Source organism: Cucumis sativus, chromosome 1, assembly GCF_000004075.3.
Source record: "Cucumis sativus cultivar 9930 chromosome 1, Cucumber_9930_V3, whole genome shotgun sequence".
Classification (NCBI taxonomy): domain Eukaryota; kingdom Viridiplantae; phylum Streptophyta; class Magnoliopsida; order Cucurbitales; family Cucurbitaceae; genus Cucumis; species Cucumis sativus.
The window spans coordinates 4,712,756-4,738,119 of NC_026655.2; the positions used below are offsets into that span (position 1 = coordinate 4,712,756).

Here is a 25,364-nt window from a genome sequence, read left to right on the forward strand (position 1 = left end):
TCAATTAGTTAGTCTTTTCAAATTCAATATTCAACAAATTTTGTTGTCTTATAGTAAATCATTGTTGTTTTGAAATTTGTTACGATAGGCACTATGAGCCTATGATTTATTTATTTATTTTGGTATATCCTATAGTGTCATTGGAGGGGAGAATTACTCTTGCTCAAAATCACTTGAATGAGCGGAAACCAATCAAACAATCGAAATTTATTTGTCGTATTTGCATGTTCCTCCTCAAATTATCTATTTTTATATTTTTAATACAAAATTATACGCAATGTATAATAATGTAAATTGATATATTCATCATAATTAACAAAGGTCCTCCCTAAAACGTTGGTAGTTGAGTTGTGAATGCACTGCAATGTGTGTCATCGTGATTTAAATAGACTTTTCAACTCTTGAGCTTTCAATAGTTGAGAATCAATTATACAATTAAATTACTGACATGTGTTTAATGGTTGATTTAGTTAAATAAAAATACTTATGTGATTTTGCAATAAAAATGGTTAAAACAGATAGTGATACAAGTTATCAATGGTTCAACTTGATGTAGATTTTTTACCTGTTTCAACCGCTACGGTAAAGATCACATTTTTCTACTATAAATATTTGAATATTCGACTGCATAATCAAATGAGAAAGATCAGTTGGTGAAAGTTTGCCTTCTGACAATATATTGAGAAAATATGATTGGATTCGTTAGATTTGAAAGTCATCACGAATATGTTGCAAAACATGAAAACTCATAAATAGCAGTTATAGTGTATCAAATAAAGTAACGTATGAATCAATTAATATTGTATTGCATTTCTTCCAAAGTTTTTTCAATTACATTCATATGTATAAATGCTTCCCCTACACAAAATTTATAGCTAAGCCACAAGCAAGATGATGTTTGGATCCCAATTTATAATCTTAATTACAATAAGTTATCATATTAGTTCATTCAATATTTTAAATTTTTAAGTTGAAATATCTAGTTATCGTAGTTCACCGTGAGATCACACATTGCTCCATAAATAATGGCCGAAATACCGGAAAGGAAATAACTTTACAAATATTTGAACACTGGATCTCTCTAGATCACACCACTATAATATCATCTTAAATCACATATTGGGTGAAGGCGCCAACCTAATTGTATATCATCTAAAACCATTTTAAGTTTTATGGAATTCTCTTGACGCATTGTCCAATATTTTATTTTACAAATAACGTTCCAAGATTATTTCTCCCATGATGTTATGGAAAATGAAAATGGTATAAAAGAAGATCAATAAAGTTTATATTTATTCCTTAAAACTTTGTACTTCTTTATGATTAAATCAACAAGCCTTTAACATAACTAGAAATGATATTACTAGGTCGCATGAGATACTAATTAATGTTTCTAATGAAAACTATTTTCCATCTTTATAATTCAGTTGGGCCTGGCCTGATCTCTCAAGTTCATTTGGACCTGAACACAATTTGCCTCTTTCATTTCCTTCCTAGGCTTTCAATTCATTACCTCCAAATTTTCTGATCTCGCGGGCAAAATTCTGCGTAGCCATGGAAGCTCCACCAGAAGAGAAGGAATCACCACCTGAAGAGCAAAACCCCAAACCTTCCCTTTTCCCGCTCTCGTTCGTCGCCAACAATCCCCAGACTCAAAGCAATCCTTCCACTTCAAGCGTTCCGCAGTGGCTCTGCAACTCCAGCTTCACCACTGACCTAACTGTCATCAACGACGCTCTTTCATCTCAAAACAATGTCCATCCTTCCTGTTCCGCCGATAGCGAGCAGGAAGAGGCTGTGGAAGATGAAGGAGGTCCAAGTGGTAGACGCGAGGTGCAGAAGCCTTCTCGATCATATGAATTGCTGGAGTCTTCTGCTTCGGAGGACGATTCTGAGCATGAGAAGAGGAAGAAGAGGAAGAAGAAGAAGAGGAGACGGAGGCGGAATGAATCTGAAGAAAGAGGGGGATTTGGTGAATATGGTTCGAGAAAGTCTGATGTTCGGGCTTGGGCTGATGCCGATGGTAGACCTTCCAAGGATTATTACTTCGACTCTAATGGAGACCGGGACAATTTAGCATTCGGTTCTCTTTACAGGTATTTATGCCGACGTAATTTGATTGTTTTGAATCCCTCTCTCTTGGTAGTTTTGGAGACGTGGAAGACGAGTTTAAACAGAGTTGAATATACTTGTTTTGAAATTTGAAAATACATGCTCACAATTTAATCAGATGGAGAAGAATTCAGCTAACAGAAATGCATATACTAGTTTTCATTTTCTCTTAAATAAACTGCGTGGAAGTTCAATCAATCTCCAGAACTTGTTTAAAGCACCCATTTCGCTAGTTGTGTAAATCCAATTCATATGTACAAAGAAAAGAATGAATCTGATAATTTATCTATTTATTCATCTAAAGGCAATAAGATTACATCTACATTTATTCACAAAAAGGAAAAAGGGGTAACCCCCAAGATAATGTTAGACTGAAAATTGTAACCTACAAACCCAAATTTCTTTGAAGCGGAAGCCAGGAATTCAGGACCTCTTTAACCTTGAGTACTTAAATATCTGTTGGAAGCGGCAGAATTAAATTTGAAGTTTTCAATTTTGAGAAAGAACATTATGTTTGGAACTATTGCCGAGGCTTTTAGAATCAGTTTTTTCAATTTCTTTTTCCATGGAAGCTGAGCATCCCGAACTGGTTGCGAAGTTTACAGTTTGTTTTATCACAATACAGGATGGATGTTGCACGCTACAGACCACTCAACCGTGGGGAAAGACATGGACAGAATTTTCATGGATTTTCTCAGTGGAATAAAAGTAGTTCAGCCTTAGACAGAGATGCTGATGCTGATGTGTTGGATAATAAAGTGAAATCAGGTGGACGCTATTGGTCTGCGAAGAATGCAGCAATAGAGCGACATAAGAACTTCAAACGTGTCCGCATTGGTTTTTCTAGTAATACTTCGGACACATTATTGGATGATTTCATTCCTTTGTCAGATGTTCAAACATCGAATAATATTGAGGAATCTTGGGAGGATGAAGTGCTACGTAAAACGCGGGAGTTTAATAAATTAACTAGGGAGCATCCCCATGACGAGAAGGCTTGGTTAGCTTTTGCTGAGTTTCAAGACAAAGTTGCAGCTATGCAACCTCAGAAAGGTGCTCGCTTGCAAACCCTAGAGAAAAAGATTAGCATATTGGAAAAGGCTGCTGAGCTTAACCCAGAAAATGAGGAGTTATTGCTATACCTTTTAAAGACTTATCAGAACAGAGATAATATTGATGTGGTCATTAATAGATGGGAAAAGATACTGTTGCAGAATTCTGGGAGTTATAGGTTGTGGAGAGAGTTTTTGCATCTCATGCAAGGGGAGTTCTCTAGATTCAAGGTTTCAGATATGAGACAAATGTATGCACATGCAATTCAAGCTCTATCGGCTGCATGCAACCAGCACATTAGGCAGGTTCTCAAATCAAATGTCTATTTGTTCTTGGGGCATCACCCTAATTTTCATATTCTTCTCTGTTTTATCTAGCTTACTGAAGTTTTCTCGACATATGCTTCTATGAGGCGAAATATTAATCTGCCATGTTATTGGTATTTTATGGAGAGGAAATTTTGCCCTTTAATTGTATACTTCACTTGACTGACCATACTTTTATGTTATGTATAATGCCCATAGTTTTACTTGAAATTGTTTACAAGGGGTCCTCATTGCTTTTTGAGGGAATTTTGTCATCAATTTGCTAGATATAGGAAATAAGACTTGTTCAGTTGTGCTTTTACTTCTTGTTATACCTAATTTCCTCATTGCACCTTCTGATCCCTATTATTCTTCTTCTTTTTTTCCCTTGTTTGGACTTCTTTATTTAGCTCATTGTATAATTCTCTTGTCCATTGAGCTCTTATTATTATTAATAAAGAAGTTTGTCTCCATTTCAAAAAAATTGCATGTACTTAGAATTCCAAATGGTTGCTTTTTATTACATTTGACTTCCTAGATATAATGAACCATACATCTTAGGAGACCAAGAGTACTACTTTACCATTTGACTTTTAGGCGAAGAGATGGCTTATTGCCCCTGTTATGCCCACCATTCATTCAAACACTCTTGTTACTGGAAACTGTGTTAATATTATTAAATCCAAGTTGGTTAATGAGTGTGATCGACAAAGATGTATCATGTATGTCTATGTTTTTCTTCTTCAAGCTTTTACTCCTTTTTGGGTGGACACTTGCTTGTTTCCATCAAATTTTCCTTTTCCAATGTTCTTTAAGTTGTATGCGTACTAAAATTCTTATTAGAGCCCATTTCTTTTGTATTTAAATGAATCTATTTATCACTTATATGGGGATAGATTCAACTCTCATTTTATTTTCTTCTCTGTATTTTTATCTTGTTTCTGTTCAATACAGGCCAATCAAATTGGCAAACCCTCAGTGGAGCATGATCTTATTCAACTAGAACTTGGTCTGGTTGATATTTTCATGAGTTTGTGCCGGTTTGAGTGGCAGGCTGGATATCAGGAGTTGGCTACGGCTTTATTTCAGGCTGAGATTGAATTTAGTTTGTTTTGCCCTGCTTTACATTTAAATGATCGGAACAAACAAAGATTATTCGAACACTTCTGGAATACCGATGCTGAAAGAGTTGGTGAAGAAGGTGCCGTCGGTTGGTCTACATGGTTAGAAAAAGAGGAGGAAAATAGGCAAAAGGCTATGAGAGAGGAGGTCTTAGAGGCTGATGAAAAGGGTGGTTGGACTGGTTGGTTTAATCCTGCACCAAAAGAGAATAAAAATAGTGATGGCACAGGAACTACTGCAGAAATGGATGTAGCAGCAGAGGAGACTATGGAGGAATATGTGGAAGAAGATATTGAAAGAGAAGATAGCACGGAAGCTTTGCTCAAAATTCTAGGAATCAACACTGATGCAGGTGTTGATGAGGAGGTTAAGGACGCCTCAACTTGGGCTAGATGGTCAAAAGAAGAGTCATCAAGAGACTCTGAACAGTGGATGCCTGTCCGGGAAAGAACTGGTACCCTATCTCTGCCTGCACACTTTAGTTAATTTCTTACCAACTCTTTTGTTTCACATTTATTCTGATATGTATACATATAGATCAGTGATTCCCCATGAATCTTCATATTCTGAATATTAAATATGATTGAACTACTTATGTTTACTGATTAAGAACGCCAAGCTTATATTTTTCTGAATTCATACTGTGAAACAGTAGATGTTATTCATGATGAAGGGATGCCTGATGGAGAAACAAACGAACAACTTTTAAGAGTTATATTATATGAAGATGTCAAAGAGTACCTGTTTTCATTGGTTTCAAGTGAAGCCCGCCTATCCTTAATCTATCAGCTAATTGAATTCTTTAGTGGAAAAATCTATTCAAGGTAAAAGCTATATTATGTATTTATTTATAAGAAATTAAGAACTATATTATTAAAAAGGTTGAACTAGATTTTTGACAGTGAAGATACAGGTGGTGTATTAAGAATATATAGAAGTACAAAATAGATTGTTTGGTTGAATGTATAACAAGTGGTTTCTGGAGCGATTACTGTGGATGCCTGCCAATTCCCATTTTGCTTATGAGGTTAAAATTTTAGAATGGTTGGAATGGTTTTGCTTATAAGTATCATTTTGGTGATAGTACCACTATCGTTTCCAGGTTATTTATTTAGCAGAAGCTTTTATTGCTGCTAACTCTTGTCTTCACCGATCATCTCTTGGTTATGTTGAATATGTTTTACCCTGGTTTTTTTCAAAAGAAAATTCCTTTTGCCTTCTTGCTTGACAAATGATTGATTTTTTTTTCTATCCATCAGGGCATCTTCAAATAATTCAAGTTGGATGGAGAGAATACTTAGTTTAGAGGTGTTGCCGGACGATATAGTACATCATCTGAGAAGTGTTCACGATGTTCTTAATAAAAGACAAAGCAGTTCAAGTAGCTCCAGTATGGAGGTCCTTATTGGAAGTTCTGATAACTTATCTCAGATGTCTGAGATGATGAAGTTTCTTCGCAACACTATCTTACTCTGTTTAACGGCTTTCCCACGTAATTACATATTGGAAGAAGCTGCTTTAATTGCTGAAGAGTTATTTGTTACAAAAATGAATTCTTGTAGCTCCTCAGTTACTCCTTGCCGTTCTTTGGCAAAGAGTCTCTTGAAAAGTGATCGTCAGGTGTGGTCTATTCTCTATTTACTATCAACATTCGACATGTATGTTTTTTTCCAGGCTTGAATGTCTAGGCGTACAATATATAGTGATAGTTATTAGTTCTCACAAAAGGTTGTTGGGTTGTGGAGAAAATCTTTTGAATATTTGGGGAATAGGTTTTTCCTATTACTATTTCTATTATTAAGAATTTGTAAAAAGAATGGAATATTAATGTAGGTGGAAGAGCACGAACAACAACTCCATTGGAGTTGCATCTTCAATATTCCAAACTTTTTATAAGCTATATAATTACCTCCTATCCAATTGAGGCTATTTTCCCATATTGACCTTGAATTCTCTTTTAAATTTGAAATCGGAATTAGATTATAATTAAATGACAATATTATTATATCATTAACAGTGATGCCTTTTGTTTTGGATTGCATTAATTCTTCATTCCTGGTTCCTAGAGTCATTTTGTGGCTAATTGCCTTCGTTATTGTAATTCAAAATACCACTATTCATGAAGCATAGAAATAATTGCACCTTCAGTATTCTAGAAAAATGGAAACACATTCTTTATGTAATGGTTCCATATCCTCATTTCTCATTTTGTACTATTACCAGTTATATTTTATTTATATAACTGAAATAATAAAGTTTGAAATACTTGGTGTCATCTTGTGATGATTATAGGACATGTTACTTTGTGGAGTCTATGCACGAAGAGAGGCAACTTATGGAAATATCGATCATGCTAGAAAAGTATTTGATATGGCATTGGCATCCGTGGAAAGCCTTCCAGTGGTATATTACCGTATCTCTAAATGTGAATGCTCACTTGTGTGTTAAATTAGGATGCTACTTCTTAAGAAAAAGAAAAATAATCTTCAAGTACATTGTTGGGATAATTTTTATGATATGGAAAAAGAATCTGTCTTAATGGTCAAACGTCCTGGCACATTGGCTTTTCTTGCTAGCTTTCCTTGAAAAGTTCTTGTTCAAATGGGATTGACTGCAAATCCATGTTGAAACTCGTTTCTAGTTAACATATTTATCTACCTGTGGGATGTGTGCTTCATGAGTCAACGGTATTTAATTTTAACTGCTGTGATTGCTGAAGCAGGATCAGAAGTCTAATGCTCCTCTCTTATATTTCTGGTATGCTGAATTGGAGCTTGTGAATGATCATAACAATGGACACAATTCATCAAATCGTGCAGTTCACATTTTATCTTGTCTTGGAAGTGGTACTACATACAGTCCATTTAAATGTCAACCATCAAGCTTGCAACTGCTGAGAGCACATCAAGGCTTTAAAGAAAAAATCAGGGAAGTGCGATCTACATGGCTCCATGGAGTTATAGATGACTCGTCCGTGGCTCTCATATCCTCTGCAGCTTTGTTTGAGGAGTTGACTACCGGATACAATGCTGGCCTTGAGGTTTTAGATCAGGCTTTCTCCATGGTGCTTCCAGGTTATTTACCAATTCTGGCATCTCCCGTTTTTCATTATTTCTTATGAGTGATAAGAATTTGAACCCTTGATAGTGGAAACATGTTTCCTCCTTCCTCCCCGGGCATATTGAAAAAAGTTGTTTATCATTGACAAAAGATTTCGATACCCATAACATAATTCACTATCCCTTATCCTCCCCTCATGTTTCTACTGGTGTAAACATTCACAATCGAGGGCCTATCATCATAGCTTTTGGAGCTAGCGGTGGTAAGTTGTTATCATGGAGGTCAATCAACCATTGAATTTGTTTTGGCTCTACGTTCTGAAGCAAGATTGTTATGTTTTTCGATCTCAATGTCTACATCATCAACAACAATAATAATAAAAGAAAGAAAGCTAGGACCAAAAATGTTAATGCTGTATATTATTTTGTTTGTTGTGTTGGTTGTTAGTGACTTACTATTGTTATTGATGTGCAGAAAGAAGAAAACAGAGCTATCAACTAGAACATTTGTTTAACTACTATGTGAAGATGCTTCAAAGACATCATAAGCAATTGAGCCAACTGAAAGTTCGGGAGTCAATTACACACGGATTGCAGTTCTATCCATTAAATCCAGAACTTTATAGTGCTTTTCTGGAGATTAGCTACATTTATTCGGTACCCAGTAAACTTCGATGGACTTTTGATGACTTCTGCCAGAAGTAAGATGCTTTTTCTTGTGCTCTCTTGCTAGCTACATTTATTTGCTACCCAGCAACTGCCATGCGATTTTGATATAAATGCACTGTTGTGTTCTTATCCGATTTGTATTTGGTGTTGATTAACCATCATAACAACCTTCCTTGCATGTTCCCGACCATGATGGATGCATCATAACGACCTTCCTTACTTGTTCTATTTGATCATTGGATCCAATTATGGCTACTTTGACTAGAACCTTTCCTGAATCTCAAGCTTTATCGTAAATACGTTATATCTCATATATTGTTATTGATCTTTTTTCCCTCTTTTTTTTTTTTTTGCTGTTTAATTATGAGCATTACACATAGATTTGGGATCCCTAGGCTTGACAAATTTGCATGTAATACTCTCAGGCAACCTTCCCTGATTCTTTGGATTTTTGCATTATCCTTCGAGATGGGTTATGGGGGTTCACTTCATAGAATCCGTAGACTCTTTGAGAAGGCATTGGAAAATGAAAATTTGCGCCATTCTGTTCTTCTCTGGCGCTGCTACATTTCATATGAACTGAACACAGCATGCGATCCTTCTTCAGCCCGGCGAGTTTTCTTCCGAGCCATTCATTCCTGCCCATGGTGATAACCAATTTCTTTCTTATTTAGAGACCAGCTAAGCTGGCTCCAGTTTCCTTTGTTTTCGATTCACAATCAACAATATACTAATATATATTGGTGCTTCAGATAAACAGCAGTACTTTGTCTAACCGTTTTGTGTTGTGAAGGTCGAAAAAGCTGTGGCTTGATGGCTTTCTCAAACTGAACTCCGTTTTGAGCGCAAAAGAGCTTTCAGATCTCCAAGAAGTCATGCGCGATAAAGAGCTCAATCTGCGGACAGATATATACGAGATTCTCTTGCAAGATGAACTCGTATCTTGAATCTCATCTTTGACGATGTACTCCGGGCCTAAAATGTGTTGTATCATGTTCTCAATACTGGAACTTGGAAGGTCAAAATGTTCTACCAGAATTAGCTTCACTTTCCTCTCCCTCTTTAATTTGTAATTTGTACATTAGACAAAAGGAGATATAATTAGTTGGCTTCAATTCTCGCTGGGGTTGTATTATATGTTTTTGTTCTAAATTTGGGTTACATGTGAGTTGAAATATTTGAGGCTTGTAAATTAAAAAAGAAAGAAAAAGAAACTGCAATCTAATAATTAAATAGATATTTCAAGGAATACATCAAAGCATGCAAACTTGTGAAAAAAATTTCTTCACGTATTCATTCTTTTAGGTCTTGCCTCTGTCCAACAGTTTGATTTTATTAAATTATTACTTCAAAGTTTCATCTAAAAAATAAATTATTATTTCAAGAATATTAATTTTCTTAAAATAGACGTTGCATTGAAATAATAAACAACGTTTTAATACATTGATGAAATTTTTTAAATTTTCTATTTCAATCAGTCAAACTTTACTGTAACTTCTAACTCTTCCATTTCTAGCCATTTACATTGGACCGCTCTTGAAGATATATCAAATCAATACGTTCAAAATCATGATATTGAATTGAAACAAACTCTTAAATATTGTGTTTTCAATCAAAATGTCATACGTTTAAATATTGCTTCACACACTAACTTACTTAAATCAAAGAAAATAAATCATTTGTTGAAGGATCACATTTGGCGAATTTATTATTTTAATATGTCAAGAGAAAGAAACGTGTTCCAAAATTGGAAAATAAAAACATACTTTACATTCAAGTTTTAGGGCCACAGCTTTTAATTTATTTTATTTGATAAGCCAACTACATACATCATGTTTTAATACTAACTTATTACAATTAAATTAATAATCATAACTTGTCACTATATTTAATTTAACAATCATTAACTCACTAACAACGTCTGTGAGTAATATAACCCAACCACTAAAATGTAAATATATTTTTAGTTAACTTGAAAGATCTATCCAATTAAGAAATTATATTTCCACTAATTAAACATATGAAAATATCCTACTTAAATTTTTTTTAAAAATTATTATAAATGATATTGTTGAAAATATTACAAAATTTTAAATATAATTTTTTATTCATAAAATATTAAAATTTACTATTTATAAATATTTTAGTTTATTTTGATGTTAAAAATATTTATCCAAATAAAAAGAAGAATAATAATAAACTTTCAAAATTAAGAGAATTTGTATTATTCTTTAGAAGGCATTTTTCTTTATTTTTTTTCTTTCTTTAAACCAATAGGAATTTTTGGTATATATTTTTGGATTTTCCACTACTCGAGGTGAGGTTAAATCCCAACCGTTGGATCAGCTTGATAAATATCACCATCTTCGTCGCGCCCTAATATATGAAGCATTAGCGCCGTCTCATACTGAGGCTATCTTCTACCTCTTCAAACCACTGAGACTCAAAAACCTCAATATCACCTTCAAGGTAGAACTCTTCCTTCCATTTTCGCTTCACTTCTCATCGTTATCTCAATCCTCTCTTGTTCTTTCTATTTTCGGATTGCTCTTCTTCATCTTCGACGATGAATTTCTTCTGCCGAGGGTTCTACTGTTGTGTTTTTTCATTTTATAGCCGGATTTTGTTTTTGCTTCTTTTGAGGCGTTCGCGTTCATCGATTTGATATGTATTTATGTCTTTGAAACTTCTCGTCATTGATTTTCGTCTTTATATGTTAAACTTGTTTGTGTTATTGAATTTATTGATTACTTTACAGATCGTGTTTGTGTCTATACCATCTGTAAGCGTTCTTCGATTGTGAGTTTAGAAGTGAAGTAAAGAACAGCTTAGGTTAGAGGATTTAGTGTAGCCGTAGTTACTGTACTGAACAGGAGCTTACATTACATGAACATTACATTTCTTGTATTTTTCTCAGCGATTGTGATAAATGATGAACGGATAAATTTATACCTTGATAATGTTCAAGGTAGACCTCTTCCTTCCATTTTCGGATTGCTTTTCTTCATCTTCGACGATGAACATCATCTGCCGAGGGTTCTACTGTGGCGTATTTTCATTTTCTAACCGGATTTTGTTTTTACTTCTGTTGAGGTGTTTGTGTTCATCGATTTGATATGTATGTACGTGTTTGAAACTTCTCGTTATTCATTTCTTTGTGTAATTGGCTTTCTTGATTATTTTACAGAACGTGTTTTAATCTTCACTTCTCATCGTTATCTAAATCTTCTCTTGTTCTTACTCATTTCGGATTGCTCTTCTTCATCTTCGACGATGGACTTCTTATGCCGAGGTGTTTGTGTTATTGGATTTCTTGATTATTTTACAGAACGTGTTTAAATCTCTACTGTTCTTTAATTGCGTTTTTCGATTGTGAGTTTAGAAGTGAAGGAAAGAACAGCTTAGGTTATAGGATTTAGTGGAGCTGAAGTTACTGTACGGATGAGGAGCTTACATTTCATGAACATTATATTTTTTGTATTTTTCTCAAAGATTATGATAACACGATGAACAGATAATTTATACTATAGAAATTAACTTTTTGGATAAGCTAGGGCTTGATAACGTATTCTAGTGCTGTTTTCCTTTTAGATACTGCAACTATTACATGAATTTTCGGATGAGATTTCTGTTTGTTATAGTTTTTAAAAAACGTGACGAAGCACCTGTATGTGTTTATCTGTTTTAAATTTCTTTTCTTCGTTAGCGCTTTTATGTTCTTTAATTGCTGTAATATTTCAAGTTCGAATGTAGTTTTTAATCATTTTTCAAGTTCTCAATTCTCATAAATTTTATCCTTTTTGTTTCATATTAAAAGAAACAATCTCATAAATCTTATCCTTGTTCTTCCTATGTTGTGCAGATGGATCATACGAAGCTCCAGAAAATGGCTGGTGCAGTTCGCACTGGTGGAAAAGGTAGCGTGAGAAGGTTGGTTGCCTTTTTATCTTTTGAAAGTTCCGAAAAGTGTAAGAAGATTTAATCATTTGTCGCTTGATTTATTTAATAAGGAATCATAAATTATTTCAACCGTAAGATGGAACTCTTATAAAATTTACCTGGATGTTTATCATTCTAGTTTTTTTTTGGTAAATAATTTATTTGAACCATGCTGATATCCATTCTCCCATCCATTTCTGCTTTTCTCAATTCTCTCATTCATCGTTCTATTAATTTCAGCCATGCATTTTTATACTAACTAAGAATTTCAATAGCTCGTAGTTATTCTTAAAATTTCTGATATGCAGATAATGTTTTACGACAACATATATAATTTTTCTTTTTCCAATTTTTGTCAATTTAAATGGTACTTTTTAATTGACTAATGAGTGAATATACTAACATAAATTCCATGCTTGTTTGAGTGTTGGATCTTTCAGTTTGGCATATGTTCTTGATATTTCTCGTGCTTACTGTAATGGAGGCGCTGTTGAAATATCATTTTCATCTTCTTTTCTTTAAGATCAATCGTTTGCTTTCTTAATTTTTAGTTTTCTTTCTTATTTTGTCAATTAAAGGAAGAAGAAGGCTGTCCACAAGACAACTACCACAGACGATAAACGGCTTCAAAGTACCTTGAAGAGAATAGGAGTTAATGCAATCCCTGCTATTGAGGAAGTCAACATTTTCAAGGATGATGTAGTTATTCAATTTACTAACCCAAAGGGTAAATTTATGCAACTATATATATACGCATGGTTGTTTACCATCAATATCTTGATATGAAATTCATTTAGTTGTTTCTTGTTATCTATTTCAGTTCAGGCTTCTATTGCGGCAAACACATGGGTTGTTAGTGGTTCTCCTCAAACGAAAAGTATGTCTTCTTACTCTCACCACATTTGCATATAATAAACATTTAACTGATCTCATGTTCTAAATTCTAGGGCATTCTTGTAGTAGATATATCGAAAAAACTGAAACAATTTTTTCTTGCAAATTTTGGTCATACGTTTTAAAAAGAACAAATAGTCCCTAAATGAAAATGACACTACAGAGATGTCAACAGACTTGGCTGTTAGTAATATAACTTCTCCTATTTAATTGTATAATCAATATTGCTACCCTATTATTTCAATCATTCTTTGATATCTCAAACCATTTTTAATACAGTGATGAATATTAATTATCGAAAGTTTTCCTAAAGTGCTGTCATTTGATGAAAAAACCACCGCTTACTTTTGTAAGACCAAATTTTGTTATTTGATGAGAAAAAAAAGCTTTATTTGAACGGTTACATGTTTGTAGCTGTATTGACAATGCTGTTGATTGTACACGAACCTTCAAGTATGTTTAGGAATTTAATATGATTAGTACACTGTATCGTTTGAATTAAATATGAAGCTATTCTAATGAAGCATGTTACAAAATAGCCTTGAAACTTTTTCAGATAGTTCTTTTTAGAAAATTTAAATTAGTCTTGAATCTCTTATCCTTTTTTCTTCTTCTTTTAATGTGCTTTTGGAATGCGGTAAAGTTCTTCGGGATTAGGATAATATTGTAAATGATCTAATGCAAAATAACATGCTGCCTGCTGATGACTGCCGTTGGCTTGGAATTTGAAACAAGGCTAATATGGTTTCCTTCAACTATGTGTAAAACAAAGGGTTTACTTCAATTGTGACATTTGATGTGACAGTATTTTTTTTAACATGTTTGAAGGAGTACACTTTGTTAATTTATTGAATGAATGCGTTCTTACCAAAAGTTATTTCAAAAAGTCATGCTAGAGAATGACACTTCCTAGTTGCCTCTCTTAGGGTGGCATCTTCATGCTAGAAAATGACACTCCGCATACATTTTTTTTCTTCCCTCAATTAAAAAGATGTTTTCATATAAGGAAAACAAACATGGCATTGGGTGTTTTAGTTTTGACTTGTTTGTTTCTCATGGTGAAGCTTTTCTATTAACTCTGGCCAAGATTTTCATTGCGCTATTTGCCTATCTTTTGTTATTATGTATCACGACCAGCTCTAATATTTTAATTTCTTCTCTCAGAATTGCAGGATATTCTGCCCGGAATTATCAACCAATTGGGTAAGTACACGTGATTGCATTTTTGTGTTCCATCCTGAGTCCTACCTAAAATAACAAGACTTGTTTACGTGTTTAAATTTTAGGACCCGATAACTTAGACAACTTGAGGAAGTTGGCTGAGCAGTTCCAGAAGCAAGCACCTGGAGTAGGTGCTGGTGCAGCAGCAGCTGCCGCCAATGGTGAGGATGATGACGATGATGTTCCTGACCTTGTTGAAGGGCAGACCTTCGAAGCTGCTGCAGAAGAGAAGCAAGCCTCCTAGATAGAGGAGTTCGTTCCCAGATGATTTTGTTTAGCTTTTCTTTATTTTTTCTCTTTACATAATTTTAAAATGCTTGGGAAGAGTTCCATTTTTCTCCGTGTATTTGCTTTTTGCTAATCTTTGTTCCCCCTACCCCATCTTGCTCACATGTAACTTCCCCGATGAATGGATTTTCGATTGCCTGCCCCCTCCCCCTTCAACTGCCTTAATTCCTCTGAGTAATGTTTTTCATATTTTTAAGGTGCGGAATTTATAGGAAAAATATGGGGATTAAAGTTTAAGGTCAGCTTTGTATTTGAATATGTTAAGGTATGCTTATTAAGTAATCATTTCCCCCTCTTCTCACCTCTTCGTGCTGTTAAATTTTACAACGGATATTAGTATCTTTATTTATTAGATTTCTGATAAGTTCCATTGGTCAAAAAATTAAAATGTTGTGTGATTGAATTAGCTATATCTGGGTGATTTTTCTGAATCTTTATGATTTTTGTTAGTTAACGTACCTAACTCTCTCACCTCACATTCGGAGTAGATCGAATAATGCCAAAATATTGATTAGAATAATTTGTAATGTACTTCTAAGAGAAATGAGAGGAGAGAATAGATGCGAGTTATCAAGTAATCTACACTACACCTACGGGGATCGGATGTGGGTGCAAAGTCCTAAGAGCCAAAATATAAAAATGTTGAAAAATAATGGATTTCTCTTTTACAGCTCAAGGGGATGGTGCATAGGGCTAGCAGAGAAATAGCTTAGAGGTGATATTTTGAGAAAAGAATTTAATGCCACGAGTGTGGAAAATAAAAATGGAAGTAAATTCTCGGAATTGTCCATCAGTCTGGAAACTATAGAGTATAAACATGGTGCATAGGTGTTCGAAAGAGTGTTAATATAAATATATTTCGACAAGTACAAGGCCAGTGTTGAAGTACCTAGAAGGTTTATGCTAGAGATGAACAATGGTGCAAGAAGATTCAACTATTTATTTTGAGTGTTTAATATGAAAACTAAAGAATGCTTAAGGAGTGCTAAAATCGAATTTTCAAATATTTATTTTGTTTGTTAGTATACTTTGAAACAATGTTAAAAGTTCTAAAGGTACCTAAAAGCTTTTATAGAGGTTTTCGGAAAAGAAAAATAGAAGAAAAGAGCACATCGTTAACGTAAGTATAATTCTAGAAGCAAAGTGTACTATTGGAGAGGTTATGAAATGTGGTTAAATTGAATATCCTAAGGTTTGAGGTTTTTAGGGTTGTCGTACTGTGAAAGTAGTAAAGGTAAATAAAAGACGCACCTAGCTAACGTATCGCACAGGTTATCCAATAATAATGTTGGACAATAAGATCTCTTATAATACTAATACTTATCGAAAAAGGCTAAAGCAAGGAAACTTGGAATGCACTCTCTTGTTTAAGGTTCAATCTTCTACTCCGTAATTATTGTATTAAAAAAATAAAAAATCTAAAACATTCAACAAACTCAATTTATGTGAACTGAGGTCTCCATCGAGCAAAAGTAAATTTATCCTCTAAACAAATTGGGCCAAGTGGAACATGTGATCATAAATGTGATGGGTCTTAATCAAGGAAATATAAACAAATGGTACACATATTTATTTCTTTCGGTGAGTAAAAGACGATCGGAGTTTTATGGAAGAAACAAACCTTGTTGTTGACGAGATATGCTTCCTCCAAATTTAACCACCACAAATGGATAAATTTTCACCAAGCTAGGCAGATGTTGTGTAAGATTATCCATCCTGCATCCACAAATTTGATTTAGTCGAGTTAGACTAATTTAAGGTCATGTTTGATAAGTATTTTGATTCTTACAAATACTATTTCCACGAATAATAGCAATAAGTCTACTTACTTTGTTTTCTATATTCAACCAATGATTTAAAAAATCGAGAGTTCTGAATTTTCTTTTTTTAAAAACTTGTTTTTAGTTTTAAAATCTGAGTATGAAATGTGAAAATCATAGTATGAAAATGGAGAGAAAACAAGCATAAATTTAAAAAATCGTTATCATCCACAGCCTATCACGAGAACTTTGGGAGTGGGTACTTACAGTCGAAAGTTGCCCAACGTGCTGGAATTACACTAGATCGGTCCTGTTTTGCATGTTGGACATATTTGAAGAGATCTGGGGATTCATTTGTATTTTTTGTCGATGGGTTAATTTCTTTCACAAACGAAGGCCCTCTTGGAGGAGCTGAAGTAATCATATGGTTCCTCATATCTAAAGAATTCTGCATGAAAAATATGCACCACCATGTTCAGACAATTAAAACTATAGCTTCTTGTTTATGAGATAAGGCAGAAATGAGACAATACTAAAGTACATTGAAGGTTAATACGACTCGAAAACCATTTTAAAAAAACGGAAATTCATTAGAGAACCTAGACTGGTGTTATCACTAAGAAAACAGAAATGAAAAATAACTAATTCTACTGCAGAAAAGAAACATAATTCTCCACTCACTTCTTTTATTCGCTTTAAATTTCCGGGTCTGCATCCACCCATCATTCCTTCTCACTTCTCACTACTCACTACTCACTACTCACATCAACAATAATATTAAAATTTTCAAAGAAAAGGTAGGTAATACTTGATCACATAACAAGTTATGATTGGGCAATTTAGTGGGATGTACAAAGATAGGTGTTGCCCAGGATGCACCTATGTATTTTTCTTTATTTACCTTTTTTTTCCTCATAAGGCATAGATGCACACCAGTTGAACAAATATAGGAACTTAAAATGAAAAAGAGAACTTCCCTCCTTGAAAAAGAAAAAGAAAAAGAAAAAGAAATAATGCTTTGGGTCAGAGGTTAGAATCAGAAAGAGCAATTTACAGAAAAGGACAACTCTCTGATCAATCAGCCACAGAAAGACTTGAGTAGAGGGATTTTGCATGAATGATAAGGATTAAAATAACTTTCACACGACTCTAGTAAATCAGAATTACATGCCATAAACCAAACCAAGGTGAAAATAAAAGACACTACAAGTACAACTTTTCTTGTCAAACCTGGAAGTTTATTGTACACAAACTTTAACATGTTGTGTGCTTTTTCAAATGTGTCACGTTAAGATGTCAATTGTTAAGACGTGTTTTTCTAAATATATTATTTTTCATGTGTTGCTATTTGCTTGATGTCTTTAAAAATAGATCATTGACTACTTTTATTGTGCTATGTTTGTGATTTCCTCCTCAGCACATGGTGATATGTACACAATGATTGTTATTTATTGGAAAATTGAATTTCACTGAAGAGACAATGTGTCCTCCTTTCCACATAATTTTTCTACCAGGTATAAAATCTCAATTTAACGAAAACAGGAATAAAGAATACTATGCAACAGGATAAGAATGAACTTACCCCGCGTGCTTTTGCTACTGTGGGAGTTGCTCTTGTCACGTGCTTTGTGAGAATCTCTTCCTCAAGAGAAAAGTTCCTCATCTTCTTTGAAATGGAACTTCTGGGTCCAATTTCAATCGAATCACAATAAACACTACTCGTTCCACCTAATTGTGGAGCTGGATGTGTTCTGTTTCTAGAAACCCATCTTTTCTCTTCGTACCTGGAAGCTCCTCAACAAAGTTAGATAAATAGAAATGAATAAATCATATCCAAATTTCTTTAGAAACTGTTCTAGATTGAAGCAGAGCAATTACTTGGCACGAATGAACGTTTGATTCTCTTTCCTATCAAAATTTGGTGGTAATTCTGCTTCCCAGTAACAATTTGATCTCTCATTTCCCATAGCTACAAATATAATATGTAAATGACCATCAACCTCAAGTAGCTGATGTAAAAGAAAATTTAATTCGTTGGAAATTAGATCTCTGAACAGGAGATTTTCCTTTGCAGATCAAGTATTAATCCAATTGGAAGCGATTTTGATTGAAAACAGTCTATTGAAAATCCTAACTTACGGAAACGACAAATTTAACGAATGGCAAATATTCTTACACTGCATAAAAGCAACTTGTTCCGGTAGCCATGTATCAAGAGTAGTAGACCGTACCTATCACAAAATAAAAATTTCCAACTGTAAAGAAAAACAGAAAGAAGATCCAGCATAATGAGAGTTTAGAAAATACTGAATTTAGTCATGTTAGAATTAGAGGGCTTGTTGTATGTTGAAAGCCTAAAGGTTTTTCAGTCTTTCATGTTGCCCTAATTATCTTTCATTGATTTAATTAGGCTTCTATTGCCTATAAATTAATGCTCCCTTGTATCATTAATTTTATAAGAAATATTTGCATTGTGGTTTTTCTCCCTAAACTAGGGTTTCCACATAAAACTTGTGTTTGTTCTTTGTCTCTACTTTCAGAAAGAACATAGTTAAATCAAAATTTAATTAAGGACAAACAACATTTAACAGCAAATGCAAGAACGTATGCTGAGGCAATGCAAACAATTTACTAAGTTCATAATTTGCAGTGAGTTCACAAAATAGTTGTGTATTCAATATTGTTCAACTTTACCTCTATTTCAACCTAAGGATTACAGAGCAAGCTAAACTAATGCTTTACAGATCTATTGGGTTTATCAGTAGATGACTTGGACCCAAGTAGTTTGCAGGCAATTACACCGATTATATCATAATTGGAACTAGATAACAAATTCATTTTCAAGCCTAGCAGATCAGCAATATGCATATATAAATTCTCAGTTCCATTGAGCCTCTCAAATGTTCTCCAATGAAATGAACGTGCAAGGAGATTTCCTCTAAATAACAACCAAAAAATCTTTAAAAGAGTGGTTAAAACTCTTGCCTCCTTTTTTATTATTTAAATGTAAGATCATTTGAAGTTCATATTTTTTCATGAAGAATCTATTCAAAACTACAAGAAATTGTTCACGCCAAACTCGAAAAGTTCAAAGTAAAAATCTACTAGTAGTCACAGGATCACCACATAGAAGTGAGGGAAACCTTTGAAATATGTACTCCAAGACTCCGATGAATACCCGAGCATTGCATACATATAAAAATTCCAAGGTTTACACTTGCCCACCGTGGAGCCCTGTGCATCATAAGCAAAGTTTACATTAACTATACAATACAAAGTACATTTTGAACTCACATCAAGTAAGAAAAGTTCTATCAAAGCACAATTTATCTCCGAAATCCATTTCCAAACCTGGTTTTCAAATTCCAACAGCATGATTAAACTACAGCAGTTTTAAATGCTTGCTTTAATATGTTGCTAAACTTTTTTTAAAAAAATCCTATAGTTGGCCACTGTATGAATCTTTATATTTTATACAATGGACAAAATTTATTTTAAAATGTCTGTCCCATTGTATCCTATTGATCAGAAAGTGATATATAAATGAGTATTCTTCTCCTGCTCCATATTATTACCATGTCCAAGCTTTTTAGCTAGAATTAGGGCCATTCCCTTATTGTGACTGCCTAAGATGGACTCACATTGAAACTAGTTATACAACAACTACCTTAAAAATGCAAACTCTCGACCAAGTCCTAACCATCTTATAGCTTAGCAGCCTTGTTTTGGTGCTGCCTAGGAAAGAGAAACATACACAACAAAGTTATTCGGCCAACTAATCTGACGAAAATTGATGGAGCATCATGTTAGATATTTTCATATTTCTTTGCTGGTTTAAATTTTAATTGAACATCAAATAACTAACATTTAACAGTCCTGAAAAGTCACCAAACTAACAGTCAAAAAAAGTCAAAGAGCATTTAGCATTCCAAGGGATGCAGTTTGACCAGGATACTGCCAAGAAGTCGATGTTCACATTCATTGGATAAGTAGATGTTATCATGATATGATACTAAGGCGTTGATTGCACATAAGAAACAGACGATAGCCGTTTTTCTTTTCTGTAATCAAAGAACAACAAAAGATTCTCTCCGAAGTGATGCGGAAACAGAGAAGACATTCAGAAGTTTAAAAACAGGAAGTACATGCGTAACAATCGGCTGATCAGAAGCTTTAGAACAGAAAGTACAAACGTAACAATTTAGAAATACAGGAAGCACTTCATATTTAAAATTTCATACTTGCTCCGGCAGTCAGCACATTCCCTGTTTTCCGGTAACTTGAGAAGGCCTTCCAGAATCTGTAAACAAACATTTAACAAGCACAGAAATGATCTCAAGTTAAATAAAGTAGAATTACAATCTTTTACGATGCAGAAAGAAAGTAGGTCGAGAAGAAAATACAATTGATACAAAATCAATTACATCAACGACTGAAATTCCTTTCCTGACCGTGTAAACCAAGGTTTTCGATGCTAAATAACTTTTCAAAAAAATGCGAAGAGCTTCGTCAATACTGCGCAATTCGATCACAGTTTCTAGCTAGTTTGATTACGCTAGCAGTTCGAATCAGTTTTGATGAAAGAAATAAAACATTCAACAGTTGATCATAGCATTCCGAAACACAAGCATTACATTGCTATAAACCTACAACGAGAATCCTTAGCGACAACAAACGCAAGAAACAGAAACGTTTTACGAAGAAACGAAGTTGAATCGATTTGAAACAAACCGCAACAGCGAATAAAAAAAAACCTTAGTATGTTTAGCTTCGAGCTCCTTAGAGACGGAGGCCTTCTCGTTCATGTTTGGACTCGGAATTGACAATCCGATCCGCTACGAAACGGCAATGAGTTCAATTCGTTTTGTTTCTTAACCAGTCGCCCTACGCTTCTGGAGGCTCCGCGGAACAGAGAATTCTCGGGAACGGCGATGAAGAAGGAAAGAAAAAGAAAGAGTTCGGTAATGATTGGATCCACAGATTGTGAGGGAAACAGTTGGAAATCCACAAAAAATGCAAAAAGGGAAAATGAAAATGGGAGGGAGGGCGAGAGAGGGTTCATATTTGAGGAATCGCCACCTGTTGTTAATCTTAGCGATGCTATTGTATGAAGGTAGCTGGCGGGAAACAAAAAGCGAACGCCAGTTTTTATTCGTTGAAATTATATTTATATGAAACTGCCAGGTAATATGGTAAGGTCAGGGCAGGCTGAAGCTGAACCGTAAAGGCTGCCACTGCCACTCATACTCATCCGTTCATCCCGCGTGTTCTCCAACTCTATTTGCTCTGGACGTGGCCCATCGCTTACACTTCTAACTTTTTCTACTTACAAATTTACATGTTGAAATTAAAAATTAAGTTTTAAAATATAAATATAATATAAACCATAGACCTTCTTACTTATTTAAAAATTAATAAAAATGTTTATTTACTATTTATAATTTTTTCTAAACCATTGATCAAAGTTGATATCAAACACTTTTCCAAAAATAACATAAGAAAAATTATAATAATAGAATTCATATCACAACAAAAATAACATAAGAAAAATTATAATAATAGAATCCATATCACAACATTTTCTAAATTTATAAAAGTAACAAATTTAAAATTAATATATTTAATATCACAAATTTTGTCATAGATAAAAATAATAATTGATGGCATAAAATGTTTTTTTCTAAATTTTTTTTGTGCAATTTCTCTCCATATTTCCATGTTTTAGTTAATTTTTTTTTGTAAAATTGAAACCTTCATATTTATTTCATGTCATTTACTTATGGATTAGTTTTTAAAATTATATGATTTTTCATAGGATCATTAGGGTTTTTTTAGACATTTTGACAAGTAAGACCAAATGAATTTAAACCTAAAAACTCGTACAATTTAACTTTTTTCAGAAAATAAAAACCAAAAAATCTTATATAAACAATACGTAGAAATTGAAATCTGAATTTTCTTTATTGACGAATATCTTGTTAACTAAAACTCTACATACACTTGAGAGGGGGACTTAATTTAAATATCGTATTCAAACTAGTGACTACACTTGAATAAGCTTAATAACTAATATCTACTACTAGTTAAAATTTATTCTATCCTTTTCTTTTTTTAAAAAAAAACTAATTAAATCCGAATATAAAGAATCGAATGCTGGATGCATATCACCAGACAAGAACAGCCTAAATAAGTAAATTATCAGCATTGAGGATGACAACGAATAACCATGCCAAACTCGACTGCTAATGCTAAATGCTATAATTTGAATTATATTAATATTATCCGTCGGTTCGTCTTAAAAAACCCAAAACCAATTCAATATCATATTTTCCCTATCAAAATCGAAACAGTCAAACCAAATTAGTTCTAACCCAACCAATATCAGTTTCTGTCAATTTGAGCTGTTTTTTTTATCAGTTTTTCAATTTTTCCTTTCACCCAAACTTCAAGATAGGGAACTTAAACAAGGCACTTGCAAGGTTAGTACCTAAATTCAGAATCAACTCAAGACATGAAGTCTATCTTTATAATCAAGGGAGAGCAGCAAAGCTAGAAGTATTTGTAAGGAGCCACAATGTATTTGGTCTTTAACATTTTTTTGGAGAACAAATTAGAAAGACAACAACCTCGAGTATACACATACATTTTCGAAATTCCTATGAGTTGAGAGGTAAAGTTCACTCCTCCTTTCTTGGCTTCACAATTTGGCCCACTCTGCACGATAAAAAGAAAATCCAACATTTGAGACTTAAAATGGGAGCAAATTGATGTTTAAGCACAGAATAGATCTTTTTGATAAGGTATGTAATCGAGGGAGATTTCAATGATGATGCATGAAGGTATTCGATTCTACATGTGCTAATCATGGAATTTGGCCTTTAGAAGATTACCTTGTGTAACCGTTACACGAACCCTTATTTGAATCCTTACTATTTGTCACATAATGGGTGGAGTAACAAATTTCCAATATGACAAGTTATTTATAGATGAATTTCATGATACTGTTTCAGTGAAGTGAACAGGTGACAAATCACATGAATCATTATTTAGATGCTTACTAGATGTTTATGCACTGTCAATGAGGGAGTAATAGGTTTCAACATGACAAAAATATTATCCAAGTGGATTAAATTGTGACCATCACATGAACCCGTATTTAGATGAACTCAAGAACACAATTATACAACTTATAGAATAGATCATGTTCAAGTAAGGTCGATTTTGCATCGTAAGTTTGGAGTAATAGATTCTCAATATGATAAGTCATTCGTGAGTGGTAAATGAGTCTGTTTCATGAAAGATGACAGATAACAGTGGTTGAAACATATGAATTTAGATCAAGCTCTAGTAGAAAGGAAGCTTTTGAAGTGAAATTACAAACAACTAATCAAGTTAAATTTCTACTACTCCTCACTATTGCAGGCATGGGTTGAACTTTAATCGAAGAACATGTATTATAATGAAAATGTTATATGCATAAAGAAAATAAAACAAAATAGTGTACTTTTAGATCCAAGATAAGTCAATTCAGTTGAATAAGAACTAGTCTAAAATAACAAATCTAGTCAAATATGATAGAAGCACCACAATCAAGGCATCTAATAAGTGAAAATGTATCTTTTTTTCTTTGAGCAGCATTTATCCTACAATACAGTGTCTTCCCAGTTGTAATTAACAAGCTGAAAAAATTTTCCATGGCATTTAAAGCTTTAACTCATCTCTTGAAATTGATAAGTAGCATATACATCATACAAGACCCAGCATAAATGCCTAAATCATTGCAATTCTAAACTATAGAAATCATTTGAAAACTCACATTGTGAGGCGAATCTGAAAATCATTTTGCTCCAGTTTCTTGTGGAGTTTTTGCCACTATTGAAATTGCATGTAACCCAGATTGAAGCTCTTCAGCCAAAGCATCATACACCATTCTATGGCGCTTCACAAGGCTCTGCCCTTCAAATTTTGGAGACACAATCTTCACATTGAAATGAGTCTCTCCAGCGCTGCCTTTCACAGCCGCATGCCCAGCATGCTGGTGCGAAACGTCCTCAATTTCCAATAAACTCGCTGATAGTGCTGACTGCAACTTCGTCTTCATTCTATTAGCCCTCGATAGCACCACGTTTGCCCCTCGTGAAGCCATACTGTTCGATAAAATGTCTGAACGATCCCCTGCGATTCCTGTTTTTCGAATTACAAAATTTGCATCCTTAAGAAGACACAGTTTCAGAGAATTGAATGATTCAATGGTAAAATTGTAGAATCTATATTTTACATTTCTCAGTTCTGATTCGAATAACAAAAGAATTTATCATCAACGAACGAACTAGGGGAAGAGCAAATTCGAAAATTGATGAGACATCATTGAAAAATTATGAGAATAAATATTGTTGATTGACGCGTAGTACTGACCGGCGTTACACGAAACAGCCCCCTCGACGTTCGGAGACGACCGGCCGTTGGAAATGCCCTGCTTCAATGCGACGCAAATTCGGCACGAACCTTTCGTCTTTGTAAGCAGTGTTGAGGAGTGAGAAGTAAATCTAAATTTTTGGTAAATCGGTAAAAGCAGCACAATTTTTAAAACTCATAAAATCGTTTTTTTTCTTTTGTCCATCTCCCACGGAGATTTTCGTAAAATATTTAAAAAATTCAACTATTGTTTTTGTTGTTTTGCGGGTGCATCTCGACCCAAATTCTACTATTTATCGAATTTTAACCTCTTTTTTTTTATCTTGTTGTAAATTTTCAAAAATATCAAATTTTACCCAAAAATTTGGATGAGTTTGGATTAAATTATAAAAATAAAAAATTTAAAGAAATTTCTTTTGTTTCAAACTCTTTTTCCTAAAAGTTGTTTAAATTACACTTAAAAATATATTTTGAATAACTTCCAAACACTTTAGTTTTTTTTAAGAATGTAATCCAAACACACCATT

General features: G+C 33.8%; 3 protein-coding genes and 1 long non-coding RNA gene across 9 annotated transcripts; 2 read left to right on the top strand and 2 right to left on the bottom strand.

The window, feature by feature from the left end:
• The first annotated feature begins 1,476 nt into the window (after positions 1-1,476).
• LOC101210989 (nuclear exosome regulator NRDE2) lies at positions 1,477-9,571 on the top strand. Of its 3 annotated transcripts, none has more exons than XM_031886897.1 (10): positions 1,477-2,096; positions 2,738-3,470; positions 4,425-5,046; positions 5,248-5,416; positions 5,852-6,212; positions 6,885-6,995; positions 7,312-7,666; positions 8,127-8,352; positions 8,746-8,967; positions 9,114-9,571. In XM_031886897.1, exons 1-10 carry the CDS (start codon positions 1,555-1,557, stop codon positions 9,265-9,267), a joined length of 3,495 nt encoding a protein of 1,164 aa, XP_031742757.1. In that variant the 5' UTR covers positions 1,477-1,554; the 3' UTR covers positions 9,268-9,571. The 3 variants fall into 3 exon arrangements, with proteins under 3 accessions (XP_031742757.1, XP_031742752.1, XP_011650955.1); XM_031886892.1 differs by having other exon boundaries at positions 1,478-2,096; positions 5,245-5,416; XM_011652653.2 differs by having other exon boundaries at positions 1,479-2,096; positions 5,245-5,416; positions 7,315-7,666.
• A 1,063-nt stretch (positions 9,572-10,634) lies between these two features.
• On the top strand, positions 10,635-14,963 carry LOC101204598 (nascent polypeptide-associated complex subunit beta). 2 transcript variants are annotated; one of them, XM_004137473.3, is made up of 6 exons: positions 10,635-10,789; positions 12,183-12,250; positions 12,838-12,986; positions 13,080-13,136; positions 14,318-14,356; positions 14,440-14,963. In XM_004137473.3, exons 2-6 carry the CDS (start codon positions 12,183-12,185, stop codon positions 14,616-14,618), a joined length of 492 nt encoding a protein of 163 aa, XP_004137521.1. In that variant the 5' UTR covers positions 10,635-10,789; the 3' UTR covers positions 14,619-14,963. The 2 variants fall into 2 exon arrangements, with proteins under 2 accessions (XP_004137521.1, XP_031743054.1); XM_031887194.1 differs by lacking the exon at positions 10,635-10,789 and adding an exon at positions 11,588-11,612.
• Positions 14,964-16,025: 1,062 nt separating this feature from the next.
• LOC101211239 (probable ADP-ribosylation factor GTPase-activating protein AGD15) lies at positions 16,026-21,583 on the bottom strand. Of its 3 annotated transcripts, none has more exons than XM_031887176.1 (9): positions 21,177-21,580; positions 20,664-20,722; positions 19,566-19,656; positions 18,599-18,653; positions 18,301-18,391; positions 18,005-18,206; positions 17,324-17,402; positions 16,690-16,870; positions 16,026-16,378 (listed from the first exon to the last, which is right to left on the bottom strand). In XM_031887176.1, the coding sequence occupies exons 1-8, from the start codon at positions 21,225-21,227 to the stop codon at positions 16,797-16,799; spliced, it is 702 nt and encodes a 233-aa protein (XP_031743036.1). In that variant the 5' UTR covers positions 21,228-21,580; the 3' UTR covers positions 16,026-16,378; positions 16,690-16,796. The 3 variants fall into 3 exon arrangements, with proteins under 3 accessions (XP_031743036.1, XP_004137634.2, XP_031743039.1); XM_031887179.1 differs by lacking the exon at positions 16,026-16,378 and adding an exon at positions 17,104-17,178 and having other exon boundaries at positions 16,733-16,870; positions 21,177-21,583; XM_004137586.3 differs by lacking the exon at positions 17,324-17,402 and having other exon boundaries at positions 21,177-21,573.
• Positions 21,584-22,906: 1,323 nt separating this feature from the next.
• Positions 22,907-24,998, bottom strand: LOC101205016. Its single transcript, XR_968926.2, has 3 exons — positions 24,838-24,998; positions 24,239-24,606; positions 22,907-23,136 (listed from the first exon to the last, which is right to left on the bottom strand). It is a non-coding gene; the product is annotated as an uncharacterized LOC101205016 (long non-coding RNA).
• Between the last annotated feature and the right edge of the window lie 366 nt (positions 24,999-25,364).

Excerpts from the sequence above, each read along its gene's own strand:
- LOC101204598 (XM_004137473.3), top strand. The coding sequence starts at position 12,183 with ATGGATCATACGAAGCTCCAGAAAATGGCTGGTGCAGTTCGCACTGGT. Across the intron at positions 12,987-13,079 it reads TCAATTTACTAACCCAAAGG|TTCAGGCTTCTATTGCGGCA; the intron begins GTAAATTTATGC and ends TATCTATTTCAG. Across the intron at positions 14,357-14,439 it reads CGGAATTATCAACCAATTGG|GACCCGATAACTTAGACAAC; the intron begins GTAAGTACACGT and ends TTTAAATTTTAG.
- LOC101210989 (XM_031886892.1), top strand. The coding sequence starts at position 1,555 with ATGGAAGCTCCACCAGAAGAGAAGGAATCACCACCTGAAGAGCAAAAC. Across the intron at positions 2,097-2,737 it reads GCATTCGGTTCTCTTTACAG|GATGGATGTTGCACGCTACA; the intron begins GTATTTATGCCG and ends ATCACAATACAG. Across the intron at positions 6,996-7,311 it reads CCGTGGAAAGCCTTCCAGTG|CAGGATCAGAAGTCTAATGC; the intron begins GTATATTACCGT and ends TGATTGCTGAAG.
- LOC101211239 (XM_004137586.3), bottom strand. The coding sequence starts at position 21,227 with ATGAACGAGAAGGCCTCCGTCTCTAAGGAGCTCGAAGCTAAACATACT. Across the intron at positions 19,657-20,663 it reads TGTGCTGACTGCCGGAGCAA|GGCTCCACGGTGGGCAAGTG; the intron begins GTATGAAATTTT and ends TATGATGCACAG. Across the intron at positions 18,207-18,300 it reads CAAACGTTCATTCGTGCCAA|GTACGAAGAGAAAAGATGGG; the intron begins GTAATTGCTCTG and ends AGGAGCTTCCAG.